Source organism: Crotalus tigris, unplaced genomic scaffold (assembly GCF_016545835.1).
Source record: "Crotalus tigris isolate CLP2741 ecotype Arizona unplaced genomic scaffold, ASM1654583v1 scf7180000018371.15429387391:27106975, whole genome shotgun sequence".
Lineage (NCBI taxonomy): Eukaryota > Metazoa > Chordata > Lepidosauria > Squamata > Viperidae > Crotalus > Crotalus tigris.
Window position 1 is genome coordinate 9,460,122 of NW_024096970.1, and position 18,370 is coordinate 9,478,491.

At 35.1% G+C, this 18,370-nt stretch overlaps 1 protein-coding gene across 2 annotated transcripts in view; it reads right to left on the reverse strand.

The window, feature by feature from the left end:
- Positions 1-13,656, reverse strand: part of RPN2 (ribophorin II) — a 33,073-nt gene extending 19,417 nt beyond the window's left edge. For both annotated transcript variants that reach the window (XM_039351349.1, XM_039351350.1), the window contains exons 1-9: positions 13,509-13,656; positions 12,093-12,286; positions 9,755-9,850; positions 8,616-8,791; positions 8,011-8,086; positions 6,970-7,104; positions 3,459-3,635; positions 1,167-1,285; positions 733-838 (exon numbers count right to left, since the gene is read on the reverse strand). In XM_039351349.1, coding sequence (XP_039207283.1) covers positions 733-838; positions 1,167-1,285; positions 3,459-3,635; positions 6,970-7,104; positions 8,011-8,086; positions 8,616-8,791; positions 9,755-9,850; positions 12,093-12,286; positions 13,509-13,521 — 1,092 coding nt within the window. In that variant the 5' untranslated portion in view covers positions 13,522-13,656. The remainder of the gene's footprint in view (positions 1-732; positions 839-1,166; positions 1,286-3,458; positions 3,636-6,969; positions 7,105-8,010; positions 8,087-8,615; positions 8,792-9,754; positions 9,851-12,092; positions 12,287-13,508) is intronic.
- Positions 13,657-18,370: the final 4,714 nt, after the last annotated feature.

The window sequence follows — 18,370 nt, forward strand, 5'->3', positions numbered from 1 at the left end:
GTGGTAAATGTGAGATATAGTGAATTTGAGAAAATTAGGATATGTTTGGTATGAACCTTTGTTTTCCAAGTCCAGGGTGGATGTCTACCACTACAAAAAAGCCAACAATTTAAATTATTTATAAAAATATAATATAATTACACTAGTTACACTCATTTAATTAAAACCATTATTTGTTATTGTTCTCCCCATCCATTCAATGCAACACTTTTCCCCCCCAGGACACTTTTTTTCTGACTACAGGCCTTCAAAGTCCAACCATTACACATTCTGATTCGAAGTCACTGGCCGAGCAGTATGATAACAGTTATTTGGGAAGGGTGAAAGGGAAGGATGTATTCCATGCAGGACAGCTTTGTGAATTAAAGAAAAAACCATGAAAGACAAATTATACGAACGAAGGCAAATAGACGTGTCCCAGGGTAATAATGTTTCAGGATCAAATCTGGGTCGGTCACCGGGACCAAAGATTTAGTCTTCTGAGCTTTCGGACTTCTTGTGCTGGAACCCCCATCCTCAGGGATCTTCTCTCCAGCCTCTAGAGAAGATGGGCTCCAGCGTGAGTCCGAAAGCTCGGAAGACTAAAACTCTGGTCCCAGTGACCGACCAGATTGGATCCTGTGACAAATTATATGTTGACAAAATAAGTATTTTTCAACTAACAAGAACCAAAATAGTTTTAATGAACAAGTTCCTTTCCAGAATAAAAAAGGGCTTAGAATATATACTTACCTCAACTTTGTTTGCTATAAACCGACTATCTCCATTAATGCTGATTGTAAAATCATAATAGCCGCTAGCAGGCTTGACACTCATGAAATTCAGCTCAAAGACGTCTCTGTTAATAAAAGCATAGCTGTAAAATTGCAGGAAATTGATGCCCATATACATAGCAATGATTAAAAATGCCAGAAGCAGGATGTACTTGCTTATACAGCGGCTCATAAAACCTCAAACAGCAAAGAAACAGAATGAAAAGTCACAAGATACTATTTGGATAGAAAAACTATGAATTCCAAATGTCAAAAAGGCTGAGCTATCCATGAGCATCACTGGATCCATATCTATTTTCAATCTCTGCATTCTTTCCACATTCTTGGGAAGAATGGGAATCTTCCAAACTTAAGATGAAGAAGAAAGGTTTTGAATAACAATATTTTGCTTACCCAGACAGAGAAAAAGTAGACTGTTGAAGGACTGTGGCTTTAGTTGCAACAGACTTTACATGATCCAAGGTTACAGTTGCTTGAGTTAGTGGCTGTGACATCACATTTGTCACTTTAAGCTAAAGAATGTAAAAGATTTGTAAAATTATTTCTTCCTCATATATGAAAACTATCAGCTAAATAACAAATTCCAGGAAAAGGTAAAGCTATAAAGGACTTCTGACAATCTAGGCACCTTCCAAAAACTGCATTTAATTAATGCCTTGTTATAGCTTTCATTCTTGTTATTTAAATTTATACTATATCATATAGTATAACCTAAGTACGGCCTGTCTTTAAAAATAATCCTTTTCCATTTATCCATCAACTAAGAGGATATGTTGTGCCTCAAGACTGTAACACAATTTAGGCAGGCGAGACCCATAATTCAATTTTCCATGTATTTTTATTTCTCTGAAACAGTTCAGCTTCATTCTCTCACCCCATCTTATTCATAGTTCCAACCATGCATTCTGTGTTTTCAAAGTTTTCTCTGTGATGAAATGGGAAAAGAAAGCTAGCTTCCACATGACGTATTTTTTTTACTTTATCCCACCTTTAAAAATAACTCAAGGTGGCAAACATTATCTAACACTCCTTCCTCCTCCTATTTTTTCCCCACAACCACAACCCTGAGAGGTGAGTTGGGCTGAAAGAGTGTGACTGGCCAAAGTCACCCAGTTGGTTTTCATGTCTAAGGTAGGACTAAAATTCAGTCTTCTGTTTTAAAGCCTAGTGCCTTAACCACCAGACCAAACTGGCTCTTCATGTATCACATCTTTAAAGAATTAACAGCTATCAAGAAACTCAGACCTTGGTATAAATGTCTGATAGCAATAAAACAGTGCAGCTCCACTCTAGAGTTTTTTCTGTCAATGTAGAACATGCAGGAACATAGAGGATCAACAGCTTTCTGGTCTATCTGCTTGCCCCTTCATGCAGTTACCAGCCTCTACTTCACATTGCTGAATTGCCAGGAATGTCTTCGTAATCGGCAAAGGCCCAGAAACTGTGATGCTCCTAGCCTTTAACATTATATCTCTGACAGCTTAGATATAACCTACAAAATGGATGATGAGGCTGACCGCTGCTTTCTTATTTTGCTTCATGGTCCATCGTTGTATAACAATGCATTATTAACACTGCAGATCACTTCTGGTACAGCTGATTGCCCCAACCCTGGTTTATTTAAAGAAGATAACATTCCTTCTTAAATTTACTGGTTTGGTATTTTTATCCAAATTGCTCTGAGGAAACTTGGGTTGAGAGGAGCTTTTAAAATTTACAATAATGTTTTTATGTGTAATAAATATTATTAATTTTACAAGATACATAAACTATACCAATCTAAATCAATATTAAAGAATGGACATGAGCAAGCCGAAAGAATCTAGAATAAGCCAATATATAATAATAAACAACCATTACAAAAATAGATGGACACCTAAAACCACCCTGGATTGAATAGAAGGTAGACTTTCTCAGTAATAGCCACCCCATTGTGGGACATCTTGACCCAGGTGATTTCATTAGCCTCTACTCTCTTCTTATTTAGGAAAGCACTTAAAATTAATATGCAGGAGTCGTTTTAGAGCAGCAAGCCTAGAATATCAACTGTATTTCTTCAGCGGTGGGATATGTAACTCCTAGCATTGGTTATTCTGTCTGGGTTTCTGGGAATTCAAATTTAAAAGGAGTGGGAGAGCTACTGCTGTCTATTCCTAGCCTACTCTAAAGGACTCCATTAACATCTATTAATTAACAATCCATTAACAGGCTTCTGAGTTTATACCTGGAATCATTTATCATACTATGATGCTATGGTTTTTTTACTGATCACCAGGCATTGATCTGTAAGCTCAAATTAATTTTACTTGCTTCTGAGTGGCTTTCCTAAATTCAGTTCAATCCATAAGATTCTGCTCAGTTTAACTCCAGGGGGGGAAAACAATAGTTATATGGGAGAGACTTACTATATTTTTTAAAGCCTCTCATTTTTTTAAATGTAATTTCTGAGATATGAAAATGCCCTTCCAGGCTGCTTCATGTATACAGCTTGGCATTTTATAATATGCATTCTATAAAATACTCTGAAATTAATTCTGAGTTCCCAGTTCATTATCAGAGGATAGACTGGTTCCTGAAAATGTCAGCCATTTCTGCTTTAAGAACCAGATTTAGTATTATCTTCCCAATGCAAATATTTTCACTTTCTACTTCAGGCATTAAGACACTCTAGGTGCAGCCACTGACTGTGAGTATTGGCTGATGGTGAGAAACTGCAGTAGGTCCCTCAGTCACAGCAATGACGGGCAAATGGAAACGATTCTGGGAAAGGGAGGCTGCAGCACAAGCCACACTGAATGCTTCGGAAAGAATCTCAAAGTTTTTCTTGCTGAAAACTGCATTCACCAGCTGGATGAGCTGATCCTGAAAATAAAAAATAATAAAGAAACAAAAGTTAAGGTGGCTTAAGCTTTTTATTGTTTTAAGATACAAAAACAAAGGAACTAAGGAAAAAAAAAGCAATTACATTATATACAGCAGATCATTCAAGCAAATTTTTAAACATACCATTAAATCTTGATTACATGAAATATTATTAATCAGTCTCTCCATTACCTTGATAGAGAGCTAGTTCATAAACAGAAAACAAGCATAAACTGATGAACCAATATCAGTCTAGGAATATACTGAAAAATATTTGGGGGGGGGGTTGACCCTTATGTTAAAAAAAAAAGTAGTAACTTCCATGTTTTTGGTATATAATTCATTACTGTGGTTTAAATTTTTAACTTAAAGTTTGCTAAGGAAAATATAGGGACAAATTCAGGCGGTGTCTAAAAATAAAGACTTTCTTGAAGGCACATACACAAAAAGAATAATCCGAAACAGTAAGACAGAGTGGTTTAAAGAGAAACCCAGTCACAGAGCTGAAAATCAGGAAATTTAAACTCTATCTTAATAATAGATTTAATTTAGAAAATCTAGGAATTATCCTTCTGAAAAATGAACGCCTTAATATTTTATCAATTCACCGAAAATAATGTAAAATAGTTATCATAGGCGTACTTCTTAGTAAATCAATCTAGAAGTAATATTCATTTTTATAATTTGGTGGATTTTAATAATCTATTTTATCTATTTTTATCTGAGATTAAAACTTTGAGATATAATATCTACAAATGAATTTTCATTAGGATTACTATTCCTGGATACTCAAAAGATTCAAGCAACAGCTGAAATCCAAATTATTACTAATATCCATAGAAACCGTGGGGCATATAGAAAGTATATGAGACTTTACTTTAGCAGGCACATAATATTATCAGATGTTTGATTACCTTTTATAAAAACATGATTGTGTAGAATTGATAATCAAAGGTAAAACTTTTATGTAATAAGCCAGAGTCACCGTCAATATTTCTACATAAATGGTTAATCAGAAAATTTGACAATAGCTTGCATAGTCAACAGCAACTTTAAAATGGATTTATAATAGAATTCTAATAGTACTGGGGCAATTATCTCAATAAATATTTTAAACCTTCAATGGAATAAACACCTAGATTAGTAGTTTATCCTATTTTTATAGATTAATGATACCCATTACTTCTTGGAGAGACAGATACAGGTTCTACTCAAAAGGACAGAGTTTATCATGTAAATCTAAATCAGAAAGGGAAAGGGCAATCAGATAGAGGACCAGTGACCTGGCATGTCTCAAAACATCTGTTGAGAGACAAGATTTGTATAGGGCATAGTCATGACTTTTGCGACATTTTAAAAAAAAAAAGTCTGTAAGGAAAAGATTTGTGAACCTTTTGTGAAGAGAGTGTTGCTAATTTTGAATACTATTTGTCCATATTCTTCAAACAAAGAGATTTTAGTTATTGTTGTTTTTCTTGTTATAAAGGAAAGCTAGAAAGATTATTTTTAACCTCCATTTTAGGTACCCAATTAAAGCTTCACATTTCATTAAAAGCATTGAGGGTGGTTTGAAAATTTGTCAAACTAAATTCTTTATGAGGAATGATGTAAAAGCATGCCCATATAAATAGGCATAGCCTTATTAAATTACAAAAAACCCTAGCAGTTTTAAAATTTTTCAATGAAATAGAATCTGTTAACATGATTTATATATATAAAAAAAATCTCAAAGAGTTCCTGACAACACAATGCATAACTCACACGAAATAATTAATTTTAATTGGACCAATTTGAGACTTTGGAATTTTTAAAAGCACTTTATGACAAGCAGTCTGTAACTCATCATTTTAGATTCATCTGGGTACTGTTTAAAGAATACGATTTAGAAAGTGTTGGTTTTGCCGCAATTCTTAAAAAGAGGAAATAGACTTGAGACCTTTCTAGTCCATTACACATTCCCAATACTAATTGGAAATAATAGGTGCTAATTATATTTTCAGTTCAGTGAAACACAATTTTGTGATTAGTTCTTAACTGTCAAGACAAAAGATATTATCTTAGAAGATGACATTAAAAAGTTCCATAAGTAACTTCAGTCTTTCTCCACATTATGAAGCCATCTGATGTTCATTAATTAATGCCTTTACCTGAAATGTATTTATTTTTTTCTTTCAGTTTGTTAAATTCACAGTTTCCATCTTGTCATTGTGGGTAGCCTAATCACACCTGACATCTGAGCCAGAATAACTCAGTATTCCTACAGATTACAAGAATTTTCTGGTTTTCCTGTAAAGGTTGACTTTCCCATAAAACTTAGAACTTGTATCTTTATGTCAGTTTTATAAACTGTATAACTTTTCAGTGCTCACCTACAGATAATAAACATCTGATATCCTTATTTGAAACTCTTGCATATGTACAGTTTTTATCTGATTGCTTTATGTTTTAAAGATGTAGGAGGACCCTAAACGGTGACTGAAGCCATATGTTGATGAAGAGTCTCAGTCCTCAAGATAGAGTTGTCTGGAAGTTGAGTCATGGCAATTGGACTTCTTTTCTTTTTGGTTTGAAACATTTGAAACCAAAGAGAAAAAAAATCTAGTTGCCTTGTCTCAACTCCCAGTGACTTTGGCGGTTTTTCCATATATGGTGCTAACATTATTTAACTTCAAAATTAAGGTAAGCACATAGAAATAAGCTATTTATATTAAGCGCAGAGCTTAGCAGAATTATTTTTCTCCTCTTTTCATGCAAGAAGCAAGAACAAGAGGAAGGATATATGATGCAGCCAGTACCATATATCTTGAGGCCAATACCTAGGGGCTGTTAGGTATTTACACTGCCATTTTAATGTTTTTTGCTGGAACTGAAATGCTGAAAATTGACCATGGGATGGGGAAAAGGGTCATAAATGTGAGCCAGTTGCCAAACACCCAAAATATAATCATATGACCACACAGGGTATGTGTGCTGTGTCTGTTGTAACTTTGAAATTGCGTTGTAAGTAGCTCTGGGGAGGTATATTGTAACTCTGAACTAAGCAATTAGACCTTAAGTTAAGCAAGGACTACCAGTATTTCAATATCATAGTGCTAGCAATAGTATTGGGGAAAAAAAGTGCAGATGAGCTCTGCATTGTTAAAACACCATTCTGCTTTGATATTGGCATTAAAAACTGACATTTCATTGTCACATAACCAAAACCCAGATAGTTAGATAGAAATTATTACTAGTTTATAAACCCATTCACATCTTGCAATAGTCCAAATTCAGTTTTGATTTTGTAGTTCTTTATTCTAAACCATTACAATAGCATGTTCCAAAAGTTACCTACTTCTTTTATTGCCGGCTCAGTGCCAACATGATCTGAGAGTCTGTAAGTGGCAGCTACAAATAATGCGGTTGCTTCAAGCCCTTCTTCAAATTGTAGATACACTCCTCCTAGATCATCCAAGCGTGCAACAAGATCCTACAAAAAGACAACAACAAATAATTTTATATCTATCTCATCCATTTAATGTACAGCATATCCTTCCATACCCAGGAGTTTTGCTACCTTTTTTCTTTTACCCCTTACTAATCTTGGGTTCTTCTTTCATATCTAGTCTGGGAGTGTCTAATGGAGAAAAGGATATTCCAATTCCAGTGAATGAACAGAACTCAGTACAGAAAACAACCTGAACATTAAATGGGAGTAAAGCAAGAAAACCTGCATAGTGGGAACTGTGACTAGGAGGACATGACAGCAACAGCCGCAAACCACCCTAATTCTGTAATGGATGAACTTTGTGTGAGTGAGATGGCAAAAATAGTTAAATATGGATAATGGTAAGACAGAGAAAAGGAAAGTTTGACCTCTTTTTGTCCCCCTCTGACACTAGCTATTACTGGTAAGTACCCCCACTTCCTTGAAATATAGCTCTTAATCACAAAAAATTGTCAACCTTTTGATCTAGTGGCATGGATTCATGAAAAGATGAACTTAGAGTCAACAGAACCTCCTATATTAGTTCTACCATAGGAAATTATTTATTTCTTCAGACCAAAATTAATATTGCAGAAAGACAAAATGTAAACTCCAGGTTACTTTTTTGGGGGGAAGAGGAGCATTTTCATTTGTCAGCAACAAGGCCTGTTATGTACTCACTCTACTGTTATGGAATACCTAAATATTACTCTTTTAATCTTTACCAAGAATTTGGGACTTGAGAGAAGTGGAGTGCCATTTATTCCTGTACCACTTTTAGCACATTGTTGATATTTAAAATATAGTTACACTTTTTAAAAAATTGGTTTGATAAATTTTATTTCATATGGTTAGTTAGATAAGAACAAAACAGAAGGGCATATTATAACAAAAAAATCTAAAACAAACCTCTATTTCTTCCACAATGCTTCTTAAATCTGCCTGCTGGGATAAGTAGGATGCAGTCTGCAACACCTGAATTGTTCTGAAAGAACAGAAATCTTGATGTGGAGAGAATACTATAATACACAATCCTACCAACTATGAGCAGATTGATCTCAGAAGAATGAAACAGGAATATATATTAAAAATAACACCAACTAATTGAGATTCATATGGTAAAAAGTTTTGCATAAAATAAGATGTATTAAAAAGTCGTATGATTTGATTAAGGTCAACTTTATTTCCCTAGACTAGAAATGAAACTGCAGTGGTGTCCAAATTCTAACATTCAGGGGTGATCATTCAACATTTCTGTGAATAGCTGAGTCAGAAGTTCATCAATCCAAAAAGCTTCAATATACAGTAATCTAATCATATTCCCAATTCTGTTCCATGCTTATGGCTTATAAGCCACGAGGCATAAGTTACATAAGTGTCAGTAACTAGATCTTGTTGAATAACTCAGTTCATCAATTTAAGGCAACAAACTAAAATGCAGAAGTAAATAACACAGCAGTCTAGCCTTGGCATTCCATATGTTTCTCTTAATGATCCTCAAGATAAACACTTACGCCAAGATGTTTTCTTCTTTGCTAAGACGAGAAGTAAGTGCAGTCAGGGCTTCTTGGGAAGCAAGAGGAAGCCCAAAACCATTCAGGGCTCCAACAGCATGATAAATTTGGATAATTGAAGAATCTTCACTGATAGCTTCAAGTAGCAATTCCCTGGTTTCATTTGAAATAGCAATCTAGGAATAATACACTAAATGCAGTATACATAAATCATTGCCACAAATGTTTAGCATTACAGCTAATAATTGCTTCTTGATGAAGTCAAGTCTTCAGACTCCTTCAAGTTCAGAAAAAAAAGCCAAATCAGACTATTAGGCACAGTACCATCCATTCTGATATACAATTCCTGAATTTCAGGTAAAAGTCTTTCCCATTAACTTTATGTGAACTCTTTAACTGGAGGACTAGGGATTGAACCCAGAAACTTCTATTTATACTACTATTTACATCATACACAAACCTTTAGGTTCTTCAAAACTTAATGATACTGTCCTCTATAAATGAACAGTACTATTTTGGATGTACGGAGAAAACTGAGACTGATGTTCATACAGATGATTGAATGAAATATCTTGAACAAAAGACACATTCCAATTACATGTTATACTGGCAGTCTAAAGTCACAGCAAATTCTGCTTTAAGGCTAGTACTTAAGCTTGATCAATGATTCAATGAGCAGAATGGATAAAATCTGGAAATCACAAACTAAATCACTCAAGAAACAGCACTAGTTCTGCAAAAATCAGAAACCAGTAAACTGCCCTCCTACAAATTGAAAGCATATCGTAATTTCTTTTCATAAACAGCTTAGTTAAAAATCATCCAGAAACACATATAAGTCACTTTCAGCTTACTCAGAAAGTCAACTATAAGAATATTAGCTACATAAATAGAAACTGTATCCAATATAGAAACTGTATCCAACATAGAACAAAATTATGCCTAACTTCATTTTGAAGCCCTTGTGGTTTAATTTGCAGTTACATTGCTTAAAACAAGTTAAACAATCTGCCTTCTGTTATAGTGTTATTTAATATAACTCCAATAACTGCTTATTTTAGCCTGCAAAGAGATGTCTTGGAAACAGCTGTTGTCAAATGAACCATAAGTCAAACAGATGGAAACAAAACTGAACTTACCTCACATCCAGCCAGTGCCTGACTTCCCTGTGCAGCATAGAAGAGGGAATCAATACTATTGGGGTCCAATTTAGATTTTATAAAATTGCAAGCAGCCTATTAAGAAAAAAAGTGGATTTAAATAATTAAGGCTATTAGCACATGCTAAAAGTAATGTTCCCAGTTATTTACCGGGAAAAATCTTTCTAATGTAGATTTTGTAGAAAAGATTAACCAATACCAGGCTAGACATACAATAGTGAGATCTGGTAAAAGATAGCTCATAATTTATGTATCTCCCTCCACTACAATAACAACAACAAAAAATGTAAGTTCCTATCTATTCCTTTTCTTGCTTATATTACAGGCTGTTTTGCTCCTCCATTCTCAAAGACATGAGGATTTTTACCTATGGAAGCAAACAAAGGCATCTATAGAATATTTTCAGTGCACAACATAAATGCTGTGAAACATGGAGTAAGTGATTTAGGAAGGTAACATAAAATAAAACTGGATGTAAGGGAGGAAGGCATTTTCTAGTTCCTATAAGTGATAGCTTCAAGGCAATTACAGTAAATCAAAGATGGATATTTATCAAATATAAAAATACACTCATATTGCTCCTTGGGTAGCCACATAGAAGTGATTCACCATTACAAATTTTTGAGAAGTTTCCCATACAGTCTGTAATCTGGTTTTTCTTGGAGGTCTCATCCAAATACCCTGACCCTGTGTGGCTTCCAAGCCAGACATAATCAAGCATGCTGAGACTTTTCTATGGATTTAATTAAAGTAACTGATACAGACTGCAAATTGCCAGCAGGTGAAGTGTTAGCACCATCTATTGGAGGAACTCTATTGCTAATTCCAGAAAGAATGATAAATGTTCAAACTCAAGCAGAAATTATCTGTCTGAAATAACAGAATACATATAGCTGGATTATAATATTTTGAAGAAGATATGAGCAGTAGGAACAGGCATTAGTCCAGCAGAGAATATATTCTGCAATTTCTATTATTTCCAGAAAAATCATGTGTGAAACCATGAAGAGCCATTACCAATGTAGACAATACTGATAAAGTATTCTGACTCAATATAAGGCAGATTCATACTATTTTAAAAAAATCAATACATAGTCCATTCCTAATTGTCCTAAATTGGGATGGTATTAAAAAGTACATAACAGGTTATGTTGGTTCCAAAACCAACAAGGACATCAGCGCATCGGAACTTTTACTACCATGGTCTTCAACAACCATTCAATTTCATCTGTTGAGTATTATGGTTGGGCTGGGTTTTGAACCTTAATCTCCCTAAAAAAAACATATTGTTAATTACAATACAGTTCTTTTTTATATATACATTGGCTACTTCTAGATTTTCTTGCTTTTGCCTTATAAAGATTAAGAAGATGCTCAGCATATGAACAAGGTTACATTCTTATTTTTCTGTATCCCACACTTATAATAAGTGCTCCAGGTTGTGATGTAAGGTCACTGAGAATGAGACTGATGAATAAAAAAAACGGGCAATTCAACTCACAAAAGCTAGAAAAATAAGTCTGAAATAAATGAAAAAATATATTTTATGGGTGAATAATAAATTACATTATCATGTTAAAATGTATATTATATATTATATAATATACATAATTTCTTCTCTATTACCTAAAATGTTAACAGAAAGGGTTCAGGTATAGATTAGTCAATGTTTTTAAGAAGAAAAATAAAAATAAGCAATTGCCTGATACAAAGGAATAAACATTTATTTAGGTTTCATTGCTTCTCTTATACCCATAATCGGGTTTTTGTCAAATTTAATTTCTCTCCCATGATCTTCCCGCAGAAGTAGAGACATTAATATAAAGCTTATTGATGCTATTCCATGCATGTTAAAGATCCTTGCAATAAAACTCAATAATTTATTGGGATTTATATAAAAATAACAAATAGAATAAGGCTAAAACATAAATAATTCCAGGTAAGAATTCTTAAGTCTTAAGAAAAAAAATTGTACAAGAACTCTTTTGAATGCATTATGAGAATTGATTATTTTTCTTGATTTGTCCTTTTGTTGTACAGTATTGTCAGAGAGCAATTTTCAGTTCTCTTGCCTGAAATCAACTTTGTTTCTAGCTTTACATTAAATGTTCAGGGAAAACTCTGGGGAATGATTCATAGACAGCAAAGCTAAGGATATGGGAAATACATGATATTTGTATACCTGAAAGAAATATTACTTGCCCAGAGCAAATGGCAAAAATTATGTTGACTTACAGTAATTTATTTATGTGCATATAATCAGCTCATTCAGAATGAATTCATCAATATTCTGAATGCCCCAAAGATATATCCTTACCTTTTCATCAGCCACTTTCCCACCTAATTGATTCAATCCTACGATGGTATAATAACTTCCTTCCAAATCAGTAAATGGACGATTCAAAGAGATTTGTAACCTCTGAACATCATGTAGTGTGAGATAATGACTAGGAGTCAAGGCTATGATCTTGTCCACAGATATTAAGACCAAAATGAAAAATGTGAAATATCCTGAAAAAAGAAAAGTAAATGCCTGTGAATGTCTTTGTGATGTGCATATGTTAATTTTTGAATAATTTTATCTAGTTGGATCATTACATGAATCAGGTATCCTCAGCACAAGAAGAAAATGTATTACAGAGTCAAAAACATATAATCAAAGAAATCAATTTGATTGATTTCTAACATAACAAGGAATATATCTGCAAATATTAAAGTTGATTTGTTTAAAAATATTTGTATTCTTTTAGATAGCTTGGAATGAAACATAGATAACAATGCTATTATTAGTCCAAATCAAACTGCAACTAATTGGCTGAAGGGGACAGATGGGGAGTTGTTTTATCTCACTTGCAACCAATTTCCTGCTACCTATAGTGCAAAGTTGCTTGTAAAATACAAGATGTGGAACTAGCATATGCATAGCCATTCAGATGTGACAGACATTAAAAAAGTTTGCCACAGAACTGAAAATAGACGATATTATTCTCCTTCAAACTCAAGTAGCTTCCCATTAATTTAGAATGACCAACAGACTCAATTATCTTCCAATTCCACATTCACATCATTACAAAATGGAAATGAATCCATACAGCCTTTCAAGCTATTTAACCTCAATCTTGTCTTTCTTTAACTGTACAGAGATTGACCATGTGCAAGAGAAAGTGGCAGAACCCAGGTAGTATTGGAAGCTGAAATTATTACAATATTTTAATGCAATTATATTCAAGAATGTGGGTTTTTTTTAAACCAGATTAAATTTACTTCCACATACTGATATGGAGATTAAAGTATATAATTACCTAAGCACAATTACCTGGTAGAGAGCATCAATGAACATAAAATAAAAATGTATAGGATAAAAGCGTGGGGAAATAAAAGCCTTTACAATATTCAACCTGTTCAGCTAATGCTACAACAGCGAAGAAGCTCAGCTCTATTTAGAGTAAGTTTAATCTCCTTTGATTTAAATAACAACGATCGCTCCAAACAAGGCTCTTTTATTTTCATCAACTACTTGGTAGGTAGGAAATTCAGCAGGTGAAGCTTTTATGTCAGCCTTGACATGATAGGTAAGATTCATCCTGATCGTGCCAAGGACTTTTCCCAAATTCCCTCAGGGGAAACTCACACCCCAGATTTCAGAAAGGAATCCTCTACCCGCCCTCTCTATGCAGGACTGCAAAAGCAACAATCCGTTTCCACGCCGTCACCACCTCACCAAACTCCTTACCCGGGGCCGCCATTTTCCCCCTCGCCTGCACACCAAGGGAAGACCCCACTTCCGCCCGGAGCTCTGGAACATACCATTTAACACAACGTAAACTCTTGCTCTTAAAGAGCAGGATTAATATTTGGATAAGACAGATCGATTTGCTCCTTTCAACCTGTGGAATTGGATCTCAGTTTAAAGAATGTGAACTTTGGCTCTGCTGCTCATTTCCCCTAGGTCAGCACGAATGGTACGCTCCAATACGGTGGCTTTGGTACTGGGCGGAGCTTCAGAAAGGATGTGGCGTTCGCTGAATGGCTGGCAGTCGAATCATTTATATCGAAGGAGGCACATTCAAACAAGCGTGCTATGGAATGATTTTTGGGGGCGGGTCGAATTCTAAATCTATATTTAGGAAGTTTTCGGCGAGATTGGGAAGTTGCAGATTGTTGGCGAGAGATTATACAGGGGATTATACGGGATTGTTGGCGAGAGATTATACAGAATATTCACACACATAATTTAGAGACCTCATAGCTAAACAAATGGAATAATTTTGCATTCCATCGGTGAAATTCTCTTCCCCATGGAAAGAGTTTTTAAGCAAATTCTCTTTCATCAAGATGAATGAAAACTGTTAACCCCATAAAAAATGGATTGATGATTTATGGGTTTGACGATTAAAAGGGGGAGGTTATGGAAAGAGGAAAATTTAGATCTGAACTTAGGGCAAAATGTAAATGTACCTATAAATGCAATAAAATATAAGTGCTGTAAAGAAGGCGAAGTCACTACTTTCTTTTTTCTTTTCTACTTTTTCTGTATTTCTTTTTAACTTTTCTATTACTTTTCTTCATTTATCTTTAACTCAAAATTTAACTCAAAATAATTTCTATGCTTAATCTAATGAGGATTCATATCTTTCTCAATGTAAAATAATGAGAACATAAATGGTTTTACAGCAGGCTTTATGGGCGAGAGATCAAAAGAGGCAGAGTGGAGGTGCCAAGACCCAAGCCTTGATCCTTTCTACCTGGAAATAGACAAAGGGGATGAAGTTTGGATCACAAGACCATGTCTGCCCTTTTACTTCCGTTTCTGGACATCATCGGTGCTATTAGGAAAACACAGTTTTGTCCTGCTTTTCAATATTCAAATCTTACATTGACAGACAAAGGAAAACCTACATTTTTAAGTAGACTATCCAGATAGAATCAAATATGGCTCTCAAGCAATTTATGGTTGGATTTGATAGACTGAAATTCTTTCCGATTCTCAGATTCTAAATAAGTAAAGATTTTCAAGTAATGAAAAAAAACTTCTAAATATTTGCTTGTAAAAATTAAATCTTACCACTCATCATAGTAATTAAATAAATGGATGGGCAATATCCTGTAAAAACAAAAGACTAGATGGGGAGACGATGTAATTCTCAATCTAACCCACAGAGGGTGGTGGAACCATTTATTTTTTGTTTCTCTGGTAGAATTCAAAGCTCCAGAAGAGAATATAAATAAGTGCATAAATACCTTCTGAAAAGTTTATGCTAATAGAGTACTGTACAATATTATATTGTAAATGAGAAGCATCCTGTTGTCAAATTCAGATTTGAAAAATAGCAGCAATTAGTGATTAGCTTTGTCATACGTATAATTTAAACTTCACCAGTCTGGTACCTCTCAGTTCTGTTAAATTTTCAGTTATATAAAGACAGCTAGATGCATAAGACATTCACCTGGAAGTTAACAATAAGAATCTCCTTTTATCTGCTTGCAAATTTGTTATAGTCTAATAATGCCATATCCAAAAGCTGATTTGATTGCTGCAACGCTGCTGAACCATCTCTCAGCAAGCTATGTCTCCTGTATTTTATTTATTGAAGGTTTGTTATTATTGTTTTATTATACAAGAAAGCAAAATCCAAAAGGATATTAACTTCTTTTTAAAGGCAAGAGAACAGCATATAAAATAAGTACCAGATGACTGTTAAAATTGTATTTATTACATTTTAATAAGTACATGAGCTTGATCTGCATCCTATTATAAAACTGTTAAAACTTTTGCATGAGAACTGCAATTTTCTCAATGACTACAGATGATGTCATATTCCTATTGCTAGCTTGGGGGGGATTGAGAATTATCTTGTACTTAAAAAAAACAAGCTCTTTCTATGTTCAGGTATGAGCAAAAAGAGGATAATGTAGTATTTGTGAATGACAGTTTACTTCTTGCTATTGTTAAAGCAACCATGGCAGGGAGGGCTTGTACTTCTAACCAAGATTAAAAATCCTGGAACTAAATTGTGCGACTGTCATTTGCACAGATCCAGAGAGGATAAAATATGAATGAATTTACAGCTACTGTAAAGATTGGAAACTCCCTTTTATATCTCTCTTCTTTTTCTTGCCTCTTTTCTCTTTTGTTACTTATTCACTTTTATTTGTTTTCTTCTGTTTTGTTTGAATTTGAATTGTTTTTATTCTGAAAAAAATCTTTTCAATAAAACTTAATTTTAAAAAATCATTTGCATCGATTCTCTAATAGTGGAATTTTCAGGATCTTTGCTCAGAAGTAAACTGCAATAGCACATTGCAGATAGATCTGTTTAAGATTACTATTGTGATTTCTTTTTCACGTGTAAATTTGAGTTTGAGGGATGATTATATAATTCATGGTGTCAAACTTGATTGCATCACATGACGTATCGTGACATCATGACGTTTTTTGCCTTTGCGGAGCCGGGGTGGGCATGGCCTGTGTGTGATGTATCCGGCCGGTGGGCTGCCAGTTTGACACTTCTGATATACTGGATTGTGTGATTGTAGAATTATCCATCCGGCTATTTGATTACCATTAATGAACTTATCATGAGTTAACTAATTAATGACTAGGGACTTTAATAATAATAATAGTGTAGCATTACCCCCTCAGAGGCCGCCAAAGCCCTGGCCCTCCCAGCCCCACTCCCCTTTGTCACACTCAGCAGCTGCGCTCTTGAAGCATTAATATATTGTCTTTTACAGCAGGAGCTCACATGAAGCGAGAAGGTGGCAGATTCTTGTCGTCAAGGGGGGCTTTCAGGAATGAAGATGACCAGCCCCTAACCCTGATAGTCAATGAGTGGTGGTGTTTAACAGCCCCCGGCGGTCATAGCAGCAATAGTCAATGATTTTACAGTGACCATTCAGAAACAAAGGGGGTGGGGAAAACCCCGGCTCCAGGCATCGCTGGGAACACGAATGAAGGTAGTCAGCGTTCTGCAGTAATAGTCACCCTGCGAGGGCAACTCCCCACAATGTCTATAACTTGCACAAGTAACAGTATTCAAAGTTTGGGTGGCTGCTAGCCCCTAAAGCAGTAGCAACCAGCCTCTCCTTCTCTTCTGTCATCGCTCGCAGTCCCAGGTCTTGTTGGTGTCAAAACCCCTCCCCCTTCTCTTTCTTGTTAAAATCTGAATTTAGCAATCCCAACAACTCTCTCTCTCCTCTCTCTCCTCTCTCTCTCTCTTGCCTCTGCTCAAGATATCCCCCCTGCGAAAGAAAGCAATAAAATTCCACCTTCTCACTCTCTCCCATTCTCTCCTTCCCTCTCCTTCAAAGAGAGGGATCAGCTAAAACCTCAAATCCCTGTCTGACTTCACCTGGTCTCTCCCTGACAATAGCAACAGCAACCACCCCCACCACCTTTCTTTCCTCCTTTTTCTTTCCTTCCGCCCGATCCATGCCCACCATGCCCAAAACTGGTGGCAGCTCTCCGAGTTTCCTTCTCCCTGGGCAAGGTCTCACAAAGCCTTTAGCCAGCCCCGCTACAATAATAATAACAAATAACAAATAACAACAACAACAACAATAATACAACATTTCTCAATGGCTGAAAAGTTCTGCTCTGGCTTTGGAAGGTTACATATAGTATTGCAATTTATGGAGGACTAGAGAAATACTGAAAATAACTAAACTCTATAACATTGCACCATTATAGAATTCTCCCGTGTTCGGAAGTGACAGATCTTATCTACAAACTAAAGGAAATTTCTAATCTGTATTAATGGAAACAAATTTGCATATGTATAGCAGAACAGGATGGAACAGCAGCACATATATAGGTTTCTAGGCTCAATTTTAGAAAATACCAGCAAATTAGCTTGAACTAGAGATACTTGATCAATGAAAAAACTTGATAAATATCCTCTATCTGATAGGACTGTGGCTATTTGCTATCATATCTCTATATTCTAGGCTTGGGGTTCATTCAGAGATTGAAAGGGAATGCTTCTGTAGATTTAGAAATCCCCAATGAATGCCAGATCACTATCCGCATACATACATACATACATGGCTTTTTTTCTCATAGAACGCCCAGAATGGAGTTCCGGCACCTTTTTTGGATGGAACCTTGTAGGGTAGGCAAGGCAGGTTGTATGATGTGTGAATTCTGGCACTTTTTTTTTTTTTTTTTTTACAAAAAAAGCACTGCTGATACATATATATACACACTCTACCAGAATACTTGTAAATCAAGGAATGATGAAAAACTGGTTCAATCCTGAGCTGTTTCGACCATTCAATCATAGATTAGAACCTACTGCAACCTACTTGCTGTGAATATTAATAGCTTGTCATTCCTAAAATAAGAATATTGTTCTTTTTGTCTTGTTTTAAATTATGGTCACAATCACTGCAGCTTCTTTAATCTTTGTTTGGAAATTAGTGTCCTTAGATTTGGGTGTCTATGATCCCCCTTCCTCAGAACTGAGAAAATTATTGAGACAAAGGACATCAGAGAAATTTGTAGTAGAGATCCAGTCTTTATATCTTCCCATTTCCCTTCTTTTGCTAGCAGGTTAGGTTAAATACTTTTTAGTCTTTCCTAGAATGAGAAAAATA